Raw genomic sequence first — 15,245 nt, 5'->3', positions numbered from 1 at the left:
CCACATCACTAGCGGACACTTGAATTTGATGACTAGAACGGTCGGTTAACCGATGTGACGATTAATTGGGGGTCGGATAATCGATGCTCTACTGTATATATGTGATTACAAATGTGAAATGTGTAATTTAAAATTATATTAAAGATTTAAAGTCTTTTTGAAGTGCCCAGTATAAAGTTAGTTAAATAAATTGCCTCTGTAATTTAATATAAACAATATTTATATAACTGCTCATACATGCCAATGAACTTATAAAATACAATACAAAAAGCTTTATATATATATATATACATACATACATATACAGGACTCCTATTAGCTGCTAATCAAATTATTTTTGCAAATAAAACTGTTTGTTGGACTAATGAAATCATGAACGCATTCATCAAATCACAAAAAGACTTCCCACAATTTTACATCAGGCTTGAAGCAACATTTTCTGTCAGAAATTCAAATGCCTGCCTACTGGTAGGCTGTATGTTAATGATCTCATTTTCCATAAACAGGGCATTGGCCTCTCATTGATATAGCACAAATTATGTCATTTCATGTAATCAGTGCTTTATTAGTAAATACTATAGATTTATTAATAGATAATTATCTACAGTGTTTGTTGTTAGGTTGCAAAACTCGCAAATTGTTGAGTCAGTTCAAATTCAGGGTTCATGCAGCATAGTGCCAAAATCAAATACTAGTGATAAAACCCCAGTTTATTTGTTTCAACATTTAGCATGAAATTGAATCACAAATCATACTTCGAGAAAACAGCAAAATGTAGAGCTGTGAAATACTGTTTTAAGCATTGTGATGAAATGTGTTATTCAGAATTATTCATTATAAAATTATTCAAAAATGATTGCTATTGCTAGTAAGGGGAAAACCAGAAAGTTTGGGTCTCGGATTTGAACGAAACTTGGTGAGTACATAGCCTTAAGTACAGCTCCTTGACCAAATAATAGATAGGACACACTGTTTAATTGTTTTGAAAAATTGGGCTTCTGAAAATTTAGTGTTTAGATTAAGTTATAAGTCTTTGGAAGTTCCATGTCCCAGATTGGTGATAACAGAGTGAATAAGACCCTAGGTACTGGATATAGATAATGCAGGTTTGAACCTTTGAAGTTTTAGTTTTAGTTTTGTTTTCTTAAATGTATAACTTTCTTATTTTACTGCATCATTAACATTATTATTACTATTATTATTCCTCATGTTTAAAGATTATAAAACAAGAAATTAAAAATTGTGATGTCATTTTCTGTCTACCAAAAACAATTTAACTCTTTAACATTGTAAATAAGACTTATTTCGTCACATATTCTACATACTATGTCCTCACAAGCAAATAAGCTTTGGATGTTACTGCACACAGACAAAAAAGACAAGTGATATGAAAATAGGATAGCATAGTCACAGTGTTTTATTTTTTTAATTGTTAATATTACGAACATATCCTCATGCACTTATCTTTGTTATGCTTCAAATGTCACAATACCACTATATTTGAAAATAAATATGAAGATAATTTTATTTAGCAATGTTAAGCCTTAAATCTAGAGAGGCTTGTTTTCCGTAAGCAGAAAATAATGTCACAATTCTTAATTCCTTGTTTTATAAGCTTTACATACAAGGAATAATAATAGTAATAATAATGCTGATGACATGGTAAAATAATAAAATAATGTCACACATAAAAAAAACGAAACTAAAATTCCAAAGATTCAAACCTACTGTGGCAGTATGCCATATATTATGTATACTGTATAAATTTTTATCATATTTTATTCTAATCTTTCACTATCCTTTTGTTCTTGTATATCTTTTTTTCCCTTATTCCGAAAATTTCGGACCTAACCCTTCCCAGCTAGGGTGGAGCAGAAAAGAAAACAGAGGGAGAAAAACCCTGAGGAAAAAACTCATGCTAGCTAACCACTTTTTGGCTGGACACCAGAGAGACAAGAAGTGTAGAAGGAAGAATCTTGGTCAGTTTCAGCAGATGATGAGGGATTGAGAAAGAGGTATTAGAGATAGAAATCATAAAGACATTATTCATAAGTGGTATAGGGACGACTTCTCCCTCATCATATACACTTAAGGAGCAGTTCAGCGAAGAAAAAGAAACTGGCTAAGACAAGGATTGGATTCAAATCAAAACACTGAAAAGAATATTCAAGCCCATTGAGTGCCCGTTCTAAAATTTCTTCTTTTTTCCCTCTTCTATCTATACATATATTCTAATAATTTAGTTATAAGTAGGTTAATATACTAGGTTAAGGACGCAGCCCATGATTGTAAAGTCCCCATACCATTATGTTTTGTTATCACCAGAAAGTAAAAATTGTGATGGTGCCTATTCTGCAAAAAGAAACACTGTATATATCAGTCGTGCAAGAAAAAAGAAAACAAGGGACTTGTCTAAGAGTTGGGATCTGTAGAAAATTTTGTTCAGATAAAAAAGTAAAGTTTTTTCTTGTATAATATACTTTGTCTAAATAGTTTTCACTAAAAACATTCACACTACATTGACTAGCTCCAGAGCATTGCTTCCAGCTATTGCCACTCCTAGACATAAAACTTCCAAATTCTTTAAGCTAAACACTAGATTTTCAGAGGCCATTTTTCTGGAAATGTTTGAAAAGTGGATACTGTTATTTGAATGAGAAGCTGTTTGTGTTTAAGACTACATGCACACTAAGTTTTGTTTGAATCAAAAACCTAAACTTCTAACCCTCTCCTTGTAAGTGACAGTTTAAAATGCTACTTTTGCCTTCCAGAGACCAAACTGATAAGGATACCAGTATCAACATTAATTAGTAAGTAAAAATAGTGACAAAAAAAATTTTAAACTGGCAAAATTGTGGCGATATTTTTAAATTTTTCAGAGCAACCTCTGCAAATTGGTAATCATTCAGGCAAAAAAAAAAAAAGTCTAATGTTCACTGCATCTATCAATATAACTCAAAAGAATGCAACAATAAATTAAATATTTTATAGCAGAGCCTAATATATTTATTACCTTTTGTATAAGACTTAATGTATAAAAATGCATAAAAATGATGTCATTTTGCTGCACACAATATGGGCTATGTGCTACATGCAAGAACTTAAATCCAGCTTAATGCACTTGAGTAAACCTATATTATGAATAAATCATAGTTAAAAATTGTAGTGTAGAAAATTTCTGATCTTAACACTTCCTGCTTCAGCAAAAATTCAAAAAAAGAAAAACAAATGCACCCTATATCATTATAATTTCAATATATAATTGAACTTTCATCTATTTGAATCTTTTCAAAATTAGTCAATCTAACCTGCATTCAAAAGAAATTATTTATTAAATTATAATTTTAAGATCTGAAAACTGAAACATTTGAATTCATGTCATTGTTCCTAAAAATATTTCCAACATCCCTCAATTATTTCCATCCCTTTAACTAAGTGATAAACTAGTCCAGAATGTAAACTACAAAGAAGTCACTTTAACCAATTATTCATTTTTTTTTCAATTTTTATTACAACATTAAATTCAACCTCAATATTCAATAAAATTCAAAAAATAATAGAATTATATGTTTCATTAGAACAGCACAGCACGGCTGTAGCACATGCACATGATTTCACCATGCATCCATAATTTTATTTAACTGCATTGCTACATCTCGTGTGAACATTTCAATAAATAAATTTGGCAAGATTACAAAATTAAGTCCACTCTAACATACTGAATTTAGAATATCCTAATGTAATTTGGGTAAACATTTACTGTAATTTAAAATAAAATAAATTAACATCATTTACTGATGAAATATATCTAAAAAACTGAATTTTTTTACTGAAATTGAAAAAACAAGAATCTTAATTATAATAAACAGAAAAGGTTGCATTTAATTTACAATAAAATTGTTACTAAATATTAAAACCACTGAAATATTAAAAATGAGAATTTTTGTAGTTCTCCTGTTTATTATAGCAGCATAATTTAACAAGGCTAAACACAAACAAGTAAAATGGCAAGACCATATTTGGGACAAGACTATGTCTTGGAGACTCACTACTAAGTGGAATCACTTTGATGCTCAAGGTTGGTCTCATTCGCATTCTCCAATCTTCTTTGGTATTGCTGGTTTTGAGCGTGACCTTTCAAACTTCACCAGCCATGACCACAAGGTCGTCTATGATGCATTTTTGGTGAAATTAACCAATCCAATTTCAAAATTTCTCAACGTTGCACATCACCCCAGATTGAATTTTTGTCAATGCCTAATGAAAATTTCCCATTTTTGAAAAAAATAATCCTGGCTGTCGTATCGTCCGAAATTATTTTTTTATTTTGCATAAACAATATATATACAGTAGAGCGTTGTTTATCCGAATCAATTGGGGACAAGGTCTGGATAACCGATTATGTACGAAAAAATATATTAACCTATCCCATGTTGAAATTTTTCTTTGTTGCGTGTCGCTTTGCTTTGAATTTTCGTTGATGTTAAGCCTAACATATACTTTTTAAAATAATAATCGTGGCTATTGTATCATTAAAAATTATTTCTTTATTTCTTACAAACAAAATAAATATATTGAAAAATATAAAAGCCAAAAATTATATACTTTAGAAAATGTTCTAGTATCAAAAATGTTCGATTCAGCATAACACACAGTCCTCAGAAAAACACCACACAAAAGTGCCAGTGCTGCCAGCTAAAACACACACACACACACCAACAAAAAAAAATATTGGAGTAGCCCAAGATATAGCCAAAGATTGCAGCACCACAGCACTAGCGAAAATTTAAATTTGCTGACTGGAATGCTTTCAGATAACCGACGTTTCGGATAAACGACGCTCTACTGTATTAATAAATGTAGAAAAAACAAATTATATTTCAAAAGTTAGTTTTAATATAAAATTATAATGACTAGCACCATCTACTTTGGAAAAAAGGTTCCAATGCTGAAACGAGATATCTCGGGTCAACTGGTCAAGGTCAGCATATCGCGACCAGAGATATGTCGCGAATAACACAAGTCAGAGAAATGGTATTTTTCCAAAGATAAGATTCATTTGTCAAAATTCAATTTCTCATTTTGAACTTCCCAATGCATGCATTTGTCAAAATTCAATTTCTCATTTTGAACTTCCCAATGCATGCATTTGTCAAAATTCGATTTCGCAACATTCATATTTCCAACTTTCCAACAAGCAATGCATGCACAAATCTCACACTACTGCCAGTTTGTAGAGAGTGTCACCATTTTGAATTTTACTTTGACTCAGTTCTCCGTCCCCCAAGTACCTACAAGTATGGTTTTTTTTTAATCCACGTATGATTTGGGCATCTAATACTCTGTGCCAAATTGCAACTCCTGACATGTACTGTACTCCTTCATACCTCTAAGCGGTTACCCAGCAGGCAGTACAATTTTATAAACAAGACATCATCTTGTTTATAAAATCATGTGAGGGAGAGAAGATGTAAGAAGAGAGAAAGAGGAGGGGGGAAGGATAGCAAAATATATAGTTTGAAGAAAGACTTCCATGCTGTGGGGAAGGGGTCAACATTGCAAAAATTAATAGCATTATTAATTATTGTGGGCAGCCTTATAAATTTCCACCTGCTCAAGATGTTTGAGAAAGTGAGAGCTGGGAAAAGTTATGCAAGAGGCTTGCATGATTGAAGTCCATAGCAAGGTCTGGATCAAAGAAGAAAATAGCCAATGCACTGTTGGCCAATAATCCTTTCATGATAGAAGTCACATAACCACATGCCCATTAAACACCCATCTCAAGGAACATTAGACTTTAGTTTGCATAATGATGCCTGTTCATCACAGGCAAAAATGTTAGCATCTCTGAATTTCTCTGCTAGACATTAGGCTTTTTGTGGTTTTAGTTTTATATATATATGGCAACATGGCAACATGGAATAAAAAATTTCAACAGAGGATATTAATAATTTTCAAAGCAAAAGAAAGGAGGTTTCAATTAATGACATAACAAATACAATGATGCACATCATTCATGAATATTAACCATACATGAAAAGAGAAGACAGATGTTTATCAGATCATAATAGATAAATATATATAGTTATTTAATAATTTTTTCTTGTAGACAAAGAGTTATTAAAAACTTTGTATGTAAATTTAAATTAACTTTTATATTACAAGCAACTGCAACAAAAATTAGCAATTATTAAAAAGATAAAAAAATATAATTTTTACCTGTTTGTTAAATATAATCTACCATTCTTAAAAGCTGATGTTAAGGATTTATCTTTGTTGATGAGAGTACACCTTCTACCTCCATGCCAAGCTAAGAAATTAACAAAATTTTTTATAAATTTTGTAACACAATAATTTAACTAACATAAAAATTATCTTAAAATATTAATAATAATTCATTTTATATAAAATTTTTCAGTTTCAATATATAATGTATTAACATTATATATTTAAACTAAAAAATTTAATATAAATGTTTAATATAAAGGAGTAATATAAGTTAAAAATTTTTTAAACATATGCAAATGAACAATTTATAAATTTTCAACATCTTTTAAATTCACTTGTCACAGATTTAATATGGAGGAATTGCAATTGATAACAACAAAATACTATTTAGGAATATCTACATTTTGTGAATATAATTTATAGTGCAAAATAACTTTATCCATTTTAGTTATAAGTTTATTTCAGGCCAAACTGTATTCCCCAAATAATAAGACCTAACCAGAAAATAAGCTCTAGCACAATTTTTCAGGATGCTCCTAATATAAGCTCTACCCCTAAAATAAGCCTCTGTTAAGATCATCAGCCAGGTGGTCATATTTAATATGTCCATTGCAACACATAACAGACATATTCAATTATAAATAATAATATTAATATGTAATTAAATATAAATAAATATTATTATTGACATCAATTATAATTTATATTATCATTTATTTTAAGTATTTGTAAATATCCAAGCAAGCACATTTGGATGAGACATCCCCTGAAAAAAGACCTAATGTATCTTTTGGAGCAAAAATTAATATAAGACCCAGTCTTATTTTTTGGGAAACATGGTATATAAAATCTTAAGAAACAAATAAAACAAGATAACAATGGCCATAAATAAAAAGATTCAATATGAGAGCATTTTACCTATTGTTATTTTTGTGTAATTTTGAAAATGCAAAAATGGATTTTCTTATGATTTCATTTTTATCATCTCTATTTAATGATACAATTAAACCCTATTCAGAGTTAATAATGCGAGTAATCAACCAAAATAAATATAACTAAATTCTACATTTTAGATCATTAAATTACCAATAATTGAATTCCTATAAACCTGCTCACAGGATTATGGAATTTTCAAGAATTATAGAATACCAATGATTGGATTGATATTTTATTCATCATTAAGTTATGCAGTACTCTGAATTATGCTAAAATTAATTTACTAACAACAACATATTCTAAAATTATAAAGTATTTTAACTAGTTACATGGCAAAGGCGTTTCTGATGCTGGCAGATTAAACAGTTCACAAAAAGAATGATATTCCGAGGCAGATGATGATGGAGTACCACTGGTTCCTTGATTCAAAACATTCTGAAATAAGAAAAATTTAAAAATTCAATTATTTAAATTTTTCTTCCTTTAATTACAAAATAAAATAATATTTAATAATAAGACCTAATTCCAATTATAAATCACTGCTAATAATTTATTCAACTTCTTATAGTATAGAATTAAATTAATTTGCTTCTTTGACAAATATTGTATATTTTGGCATATAAAGTGACCTTCAGATAAGATGATACCTAAATTTCAGTCTAAATTTAAGGAATTTAGTTCTTATCAGTTGTATAAGACAATGCAAAATTATTAAACCATAAATGATTTAATAATTTTGGATTGCCATTTATGGAGAAAGATTTTAACCATCAGATAGCAATCATCATCACAGTGATACACAATAGTAATAAGATTCAGAGTGCATAGATATAAGTATACACTGTTAGCAAGCAGTCTGTATTTGAACACAACAGTCCCGTATTCAGAATTCTAAGAGCCCTGGACCCAGTTGTCTTTGGCATCCTTCTATTCCATGTATGTTTGCAAGTTTACAAAAACTTGCATTCTTATTACTGTAGGCTATATCAGTTTATTAAACTTAAATTATTTCTTCAATGTATTTGAAATGTTTAGGTATTCAATTAATAATCATTTAATAATAATTAATACTACACAGTTGAAACTGTTCATCTCAAATCTCAAGGAAATGAGAAAAATTGAGATAGACAGGTTTCAAGCTATAGAGGTTCCTATACAGTAGACAGTAATAGGTTTGATTGGAGGTACAGTATTTTATTAATACAACAGCAAGTACAGTACACACCTGTATTAGATATAAATAAAACATTTTTGACATATCTTAATGGAAATAGTTTATCAATAGTTTCTGTTCTTTATTACTGTTGAAAGAGTATTTGATGGAATATCAAACTTGGTCACAACTTCATTTTTTCTCATCTGAGGATTTCTGTCTAAAATTTTAAGATTTTAATTTTTTCTTCAATTGCGAAGGCAATCAACTTTCTTTTCACACTAATCATTTACTTAATGTTGCAATCACAAACTTAACAAATGTAAAGTAACCATTAGTCAAGAACATTCATTAAGATGGCCCACCCAGGAGCAGACTAGGGGACCCTGACACTGCCCAAAGTAAAAGGAAAAGAAACACTAGCAAAATTTTCCCAAAATATTTTCCTAATTAAAACTCACTTTTTTTTATTTATATTGTGTTGTGTGTTATATTTCTATATTACTTGTGAATTAGTGGTCACATAAGGTAGGGTTTTTATTGAGTTCACCCTAAAATTTATCATATGTTCAATTTGGCTTCCCAAGATTAAATCTTGTGTGCGCTACTCATGTCATCTGTAATAACAAGTAATAAGGTGCAAGCCAAACTTTTAACCAGTCAGATAAAAACAGCATTAATTGCAACTAATGTATGTACTGTATTGCAAGAAATGTTTCTCAACTACAATTTATGCTATCAAAATGTAAGTGCTCTGCTTTGAATTTATAATTGAAACTTCAGTCCATAATTTGAGATACAGAGGTTTCATGAGAAAATTATTTGAGATAAACTTTGAAAATATATTGAATTTAGGCTGGAAATGCAGGAGAAAAAATAAATTTCAAGATATAAAGATTTTTGAGATAAATATGTTTGAGATGGACAGATTCAACTGTAAATGCATACCAAAAAAAAAACAAAAAACATTAATTCTAAAATCTGTGTCCTGACTGAAAGCTTGGTGAGCCCATTTATAAATCTGACATTGATCATTAAAAGGCACATTCTTCTTAAGACTCATGTAGTTGTTATTAGTAGTGTGGTTATGAAGTGGGCCATGAAACCTGTATTGGTACTTTGTCTAGAATTTTGAGTCCTTGGATAGGCTCTGGTTTTGGAATTTCTTTTGATGATTCAAGCATCATCTTATCTACCAAAATTGTGATAACTGTAAAAATTTGCATATTGATTGACTTGTTAATGAGAGATCAGCATAACAAAGGCTACTTAGCAGACCTGACTTGCAATGGGATCAACCAACATGGAATAGAAAATGATGCCCAAACTAAAATTATATCATCATTATATAAATAATGATAGACATCCAGAATGGATGGAACTCAAATCCTTCATTCTAAATTCCTTCCTACTTCCTGAATTATTTTATCATTATCTCTATTTTGTATCAATTGTTTTTATTTTAAGGTTTTAAATTTTATATCATATAAAAATTAATAATAAACTGATTTTTGCTATCACTTTGATATCTATATTATTAATACTTTTTAAAAATAGAACTATTTTATATTAATGTAAATAATCTCTCTCTATAACATAAACAGCAAATATTGATGTACAGTACCTATTAATTAAATACAACTATTTATTTACATCATGTGAATGTGTGTGAAGTTTGGAATATTAACAAGAGATTTTCAAAAATAATGACAATATCTTAAAACTAGAATTAGTAATATTATATACAAGCAGACCCCGCCACATGTTTTTGTGGCTCAAAATGTATCTATTATAAATGTATGAGGTCTGTTCAAAAAATATGCAGACTGACGTCATAAAACAAAATGTACTTTATGTAGAAGTTACATGTCTGGGTCCCCTTCAAAGTACTCTCCTTCCGAATACACACACTTATCCCAACGGGGTTTCCACTTGTTGAAACAGTCCTGGTACACTTCTTTTGTAATGTCCTTCAACACCTTCATCGCATTTGTCTTAATCGCGAGAATTGTCTCAAATCTTCTTCCTTTCAAGGGTCTTTTGAGTTTGGGGAACAAGAAAAAGTCACAAGGAGCATGGTCAGGTGAGTAAGAGGGGTGGAGAAGAACAGTGATCGAGTGTTTGGCCAAAAACTCACGAGTTCTGAAGGCTAAATGGGCTGGAGCATTGTCGTGATGGAGAAACCGGTTACCACTGTTCCACATTTCTGGCCTTTTGTGATGGATGGCGTCCCTCAGACATTTCAGAACTTCAATGTAGTAAGTCTGGTTCACTGTGGAGCCTTGGGGGAGGTACTTGTGGTGAACAACACACTTAGCATCAAAGAAAACTGTCAGCATCACCTTGACATTGGATCAAACTTGGCAAGCTTTTTTGGGTCTGGGGGACCTCTTGAAACATGCCGTACACTTCATAGCAACATCACTGTAAGCCGTCTTGAGCATAGCAAATGTTTCAGTTGCAGATTTTCCAAGTTTAACACAAAATTTCACCGCAAGTTGTTGTTCCATCAGGTCGTTCATTCTGAAATCTGACAAACAAAAAAAAAATCGCACTTCACTAAAAACCGCATAGCTAATCAACAAATCAAGATATCTGTAATTGGAAAACGGCTTTATCACCAGACAATCTGTACAAACCTAGCGACACCAAGTAGATTCCCCTGGAACCAACTGGAGCTGCGCAATTCAAACAGTCCGCATATTTTTTGAACAGACCTAGTATAACACTTCCCCGCGGGGGGAATTTTTCGAAATATCCCTTTTTAGTGTATATTCTGTTGACATACCCTATTAAAACACAATCAAAAATGCAAAAAACTGCATCTAAAATAGTATAAATAGAAGCAGAGTTCTTCATGGTAGCCTTAATCCTGTCCATCTCCCCCAGTGGGGGGGATTTCGACATGTATATTATATAAAAACACGTGTGTATTCGAATGCAACACTATTAAAATTTCAAAGGAATTGGTAGGAACAAACAAACATTACATTTTTATTTATATAGATAGATAAAAGATGATCTGCTTTAGTTCATCCTCACAGAAAAGCAAACTTAGGTTGTCATACTCGCAGAGTTAGCGCCATCTGTTGGACATAAAAGCCTTAATCTTAGATGATAGCTTTTAATTTATATGAATGTTTAATGGAATAATATACAGCCTATGTCCACTCTGAAGTTCCATTCTAAATATTGGTGAAATAATTTTTGAAATAATAACAATCAATATTATAAATCTCAATTCAGAATGTAGTAGAGTCAAAAATAAATTGATCTTTTAATTCAACTTCAACTATGCTAATAGTAAAAGTACTTCACAGAAGACCATCTTCAAAAATAAGCAGCTGCACATTTCTGCAAATGATTGTATCATTTATTAAAATCAGTCTTTCATTCTGCATTATCTCCTCAAATGCAATCACCCTTTCTATCTCTTTTGTTGATTTGAATTTGCAATTTTTTCTTTTTGGTAGAACACACTCTAGTAGCTATGTAGTTTTTTTTTTTTTTCAATTTTTGGAATGTTTTTTAGGTCCCCAAATTTTTTCAAAATTTTTTGCCCGCGCGAAAAAGTTTTATCTCGATTTTAATGAGCCTTTGATAAGGCTCGATTAAGGCTTAATTGTTTTTTAATGGGAGTTTTTTTTATCAATTTTATTTCATGGTTCCTAAGTTGTAGTGCACCGATTTTCCTTCGGTAAAGTTATTTAAAGCTGCTTTCTGATGTCAAAAACGACCTCCAATAGTTTTTAAATTTTTTTAATTAAATATAATTAATTTTATATAAATTTAATTAATTAGGGGGGTCGGAAATCGCAATAAAATTTTTAATTTTTTAAAAATATTTAAAAATATACGGCGAAATTGTAGTCACCCTACTTTAAACCCTTGTCCTCCCGAGACGTATATGAGAATGTCCCGGGTTCAAGCTGTGTTCAAGGTCACCCAGATGTGTAAACAATGACTCATCGGTGTTATATTTCACAGAACGGCGAGACAAAGAAAACCAAAATTTGAAGCTTTTTCTTCAAAATTAACGCATTTCTTTCGTTTTTTTTTTCAGTTTTAAGTATTTTTTACGTTTAATTAAATTAATATCAAAAATTGCTCAGGGCTTAAGGAGTTAAGAATACTGGTATTTTGCCAGTGCATCTTGTTCTCCTAGAGCAATTGTATGATTAAGCATACAAGAACTCTAAGAGTTATACAAGAAATACTGTTTTACTGCCAGTAATAACTTTGCTTATGAAATGTAGAACTTTATAAATTGTGTCAATCAGTTCTCTGCTGATGCTTGCATGTTTTTCATATTATTTATTTGTTAACTTCCTTAGAACTTAAAAACAGATGCAATTCATTGAGAAGAACAGCAAATACAGAACTAGACTAAATTCCAAAAATGTTGATCAGATCAACTATTGATTATCTTAAATTTCCAAAATGAAGAAATGATTGCCAGAAAATTATTTCTTCATTTTTGATAAACCTACTGAACAAAGATCATCCTTTTTTGACCCACAGTCTTCTTTAAAATGCTTATGCCACTAATAATACATGTCAAAAATAATGACAATATCTTAAAACTAGAATTAGTAATGTTATATAAAAATGTCATAAAACAAATGTAGATGATCAAATGACATATGTCATTATATGATTCTTTAAGAAAATTAAATGTTTCAGTAATGTTTTACCAAGTTTGACACAGAATATTATGCTGCTTGTGATGTGTGTCATTTCAGAATTCTGATAACACATATCTACATACTTCAATATTTTCATATTTTGTATTTTTCCATATGAGTGTAGATACCTACAATGTGTCATACAAGTACTAACAAGTCTAAATATATGTTTGAATGCATGCATGCTTGTATGATTACAACCATTAATAATAACATTAAAAGTTTGGTTTATTTTTTAATCTACCACATATTTTACTTTATTATTGTGAGTTTAACATACCTTATTGATTTCAGCTCTATTATGTTTTTTCTCCAATTCTGCATCTGTTGGAAGAGCTCTCCACATTTTTAAAGTAGAATCATATTTTTGTTGAATTCGGGGAAATCGGTAGAAAACATAATCAACAATAAAAAGTTTCACTCCTAAATATAAACCTATTGAATAAAAAAAAAAATTAACAACTACAAAATTTATGCAAGTTACTTCTAAGATAAAACAAAAAACATTAATATGAAATCACAAACTTCAGTCATTTTGAATATGAAATAAGTCCATAACTTATGCAATTAACTCATTCCACAAGTTTCTGCAAAAATCAGACTATACTTAAATATAATGTACTAGCTGTTACCCGCGACTTCGTCTGTGAAGTTTTGCAAGCAAACCCCATTTATATTCAGTATTTCAACAACCATAATAATTGTTATATAACACCTACCACTGAGAATGATGAGAATTGCAGAGAATCAAACAAACTATTTTCAATTTGATCAATTTTCTGGAACATTTACAATCGTTCTATAATCAAACCAATATGCAATAACAAATTTGAATTTAAAACAGTTTGAACATTTGGTTAAAAATTTGAAATATATAAAATATTGTTATCAATTTAATACACCTAAGTACTCAATGAAGACTAAACATTGTTGAAAACAAAAAATCATACTTAAAATAGTACAGTAGAAGCCGTTCTTCTGATAAAACCTTAATGCTTCCCTCTTCCCCTCGCTGGGGAATTTTGAAAAACCCCGTCTTAGTGTGCATTCCCATAGCGTACCCTACTAAAATGCAGTTAAAAACAAAAAATCTCATTTAAAATAGTACAGTAGAAGCCGTTCTTCCAGTTAAACCTTAATGCTCTCCTTCTCCCCCGCTGGGGAATTTCAAAAAATCCCTTCTTAGTGTGCGTTTCCATGACGTACCCTAACTGTGTACCAAATTTTACCTCTTTAGGTTCAGCGGTTTGCTCTGGGCGATGAGGAATCAGTCAGGACAAGTAAATTTATATATTTAGATTTGTAACACATGTATTAATTTTAATGAATCATTAAAGCCAAACAACTGATTATTAAAAGAAAACTTCAAGAAAATAAAAGTCTCTCTCTCAAATTTTTGCTGTTTATTATATATGTTCAAAATGGCATTTAATAGATCACAACCACATATCTATGAATCCAATTTAAAATATTAATAAATAAATAATAATAAAAAATCCAATTATATTCATTGTCATCTCTCAATTAATATTTTATAATGATATTTCAATACGAATTTACAAACAAAACAATGAACTTTTTTATAATTAAATGGACTCTTGCTTTTATGATTTACCTTAAATAAATCTTAAAGCAGTTTTCATATATTAAACTAATTTTTATATGTGAAGCATTATAAATTGAAGTTCTATTCCAAGAAATAAAATTTGAACTATACACACACCATCACATTCAAATGGCTAACAGAAAATCATATTTGTTATACACAGCATTTCATATAATCAAAACAGATAATATATATCAATTGAACAAGTAGATGTAAAGCAAACAGTCATTTAGCTAGAGTCTTTTACATCATATTTTGAAGATATTGTTAGAATACTTAATCTATAGACTGTGAATTGTTCAATTAATATATTAAGTAAAGTATGTTTTTCTTAGGTAAATGGAAAAGAGAATGTAATTAATATAATCATTATATTTTTTATTAGTAAGAAAATGTGTCTATTTTTTTTATAAAAAAATTTTCTTAATTCTAACTTGGGTCTATTTTGTGAATAATGATATTTGTATTAATCTTTGTTATAGTACTTATGATAGAAACATAATGTAAAATATATATAAATAAAATTTCTAAGAATGATTTGTAAATGGGATTAAAAATGAAAAATAATTCCATTGATGCAAATATTACTTATATACCTACAATCACATTATTAAATATTTTAGATATAAAAGTTTAA

The 15,245-nt window shown here is 29.8% G+C and overlaps 1 protein-coding gene across 1 annotated transcript in view; it reads right to left on the bottom strand.

The window, feature by feature from the left end:
* The window catches only part of LOC111628642 (GRAM domain-containing protein 4-like), a 115,757-nt gene that overhangs the window by 47,507 nt on the left and 53,005 nt on the right, over positions 1–15,245 (bottom strand). Inside the window, exons 13-15 of the mRNA XM_023372473.1 lie at positions 13,283–13,437; positions 7,494–7,599; positions 6,220–6,310 (exon numbers count right to left, since the gene is read on the bottom strand). Of these exons, the coding sequence (XP_023228241.1) occupies positions 6,220–6,310; positions 7,494–7,599; positions 13,283–13,437 (352 nt within the window). The remainder of the gene's footprint in view (positions 1–6,219; positions 6,311–7,493; positions 7,600–13,282; positions 13,438–15,245) is intronic.

The sequence above is a fragment of the Centruroides sculpturatus genome, unplaced genomic scaffold (assembly GCF_000671375.1).
Source record: "Centruroides sculpturatus isolate CEXI.00-Female unplaced genomic scaffold, Cexi_2.0 scaffold419, whole genome shotgun sequence".
NCBI classification, from domain to species: Eukaryota; Metazoa; Arthropoda; class Arachnida; order Scorpiones; family Buthidae; genus Centruroides; species Centruroides sculpturatus.
The sequence above is the reverse complement of the archived record's forward strand: the minus strand, read 5'-3'. Positions and strand labels throughout refer to the sequence as shown.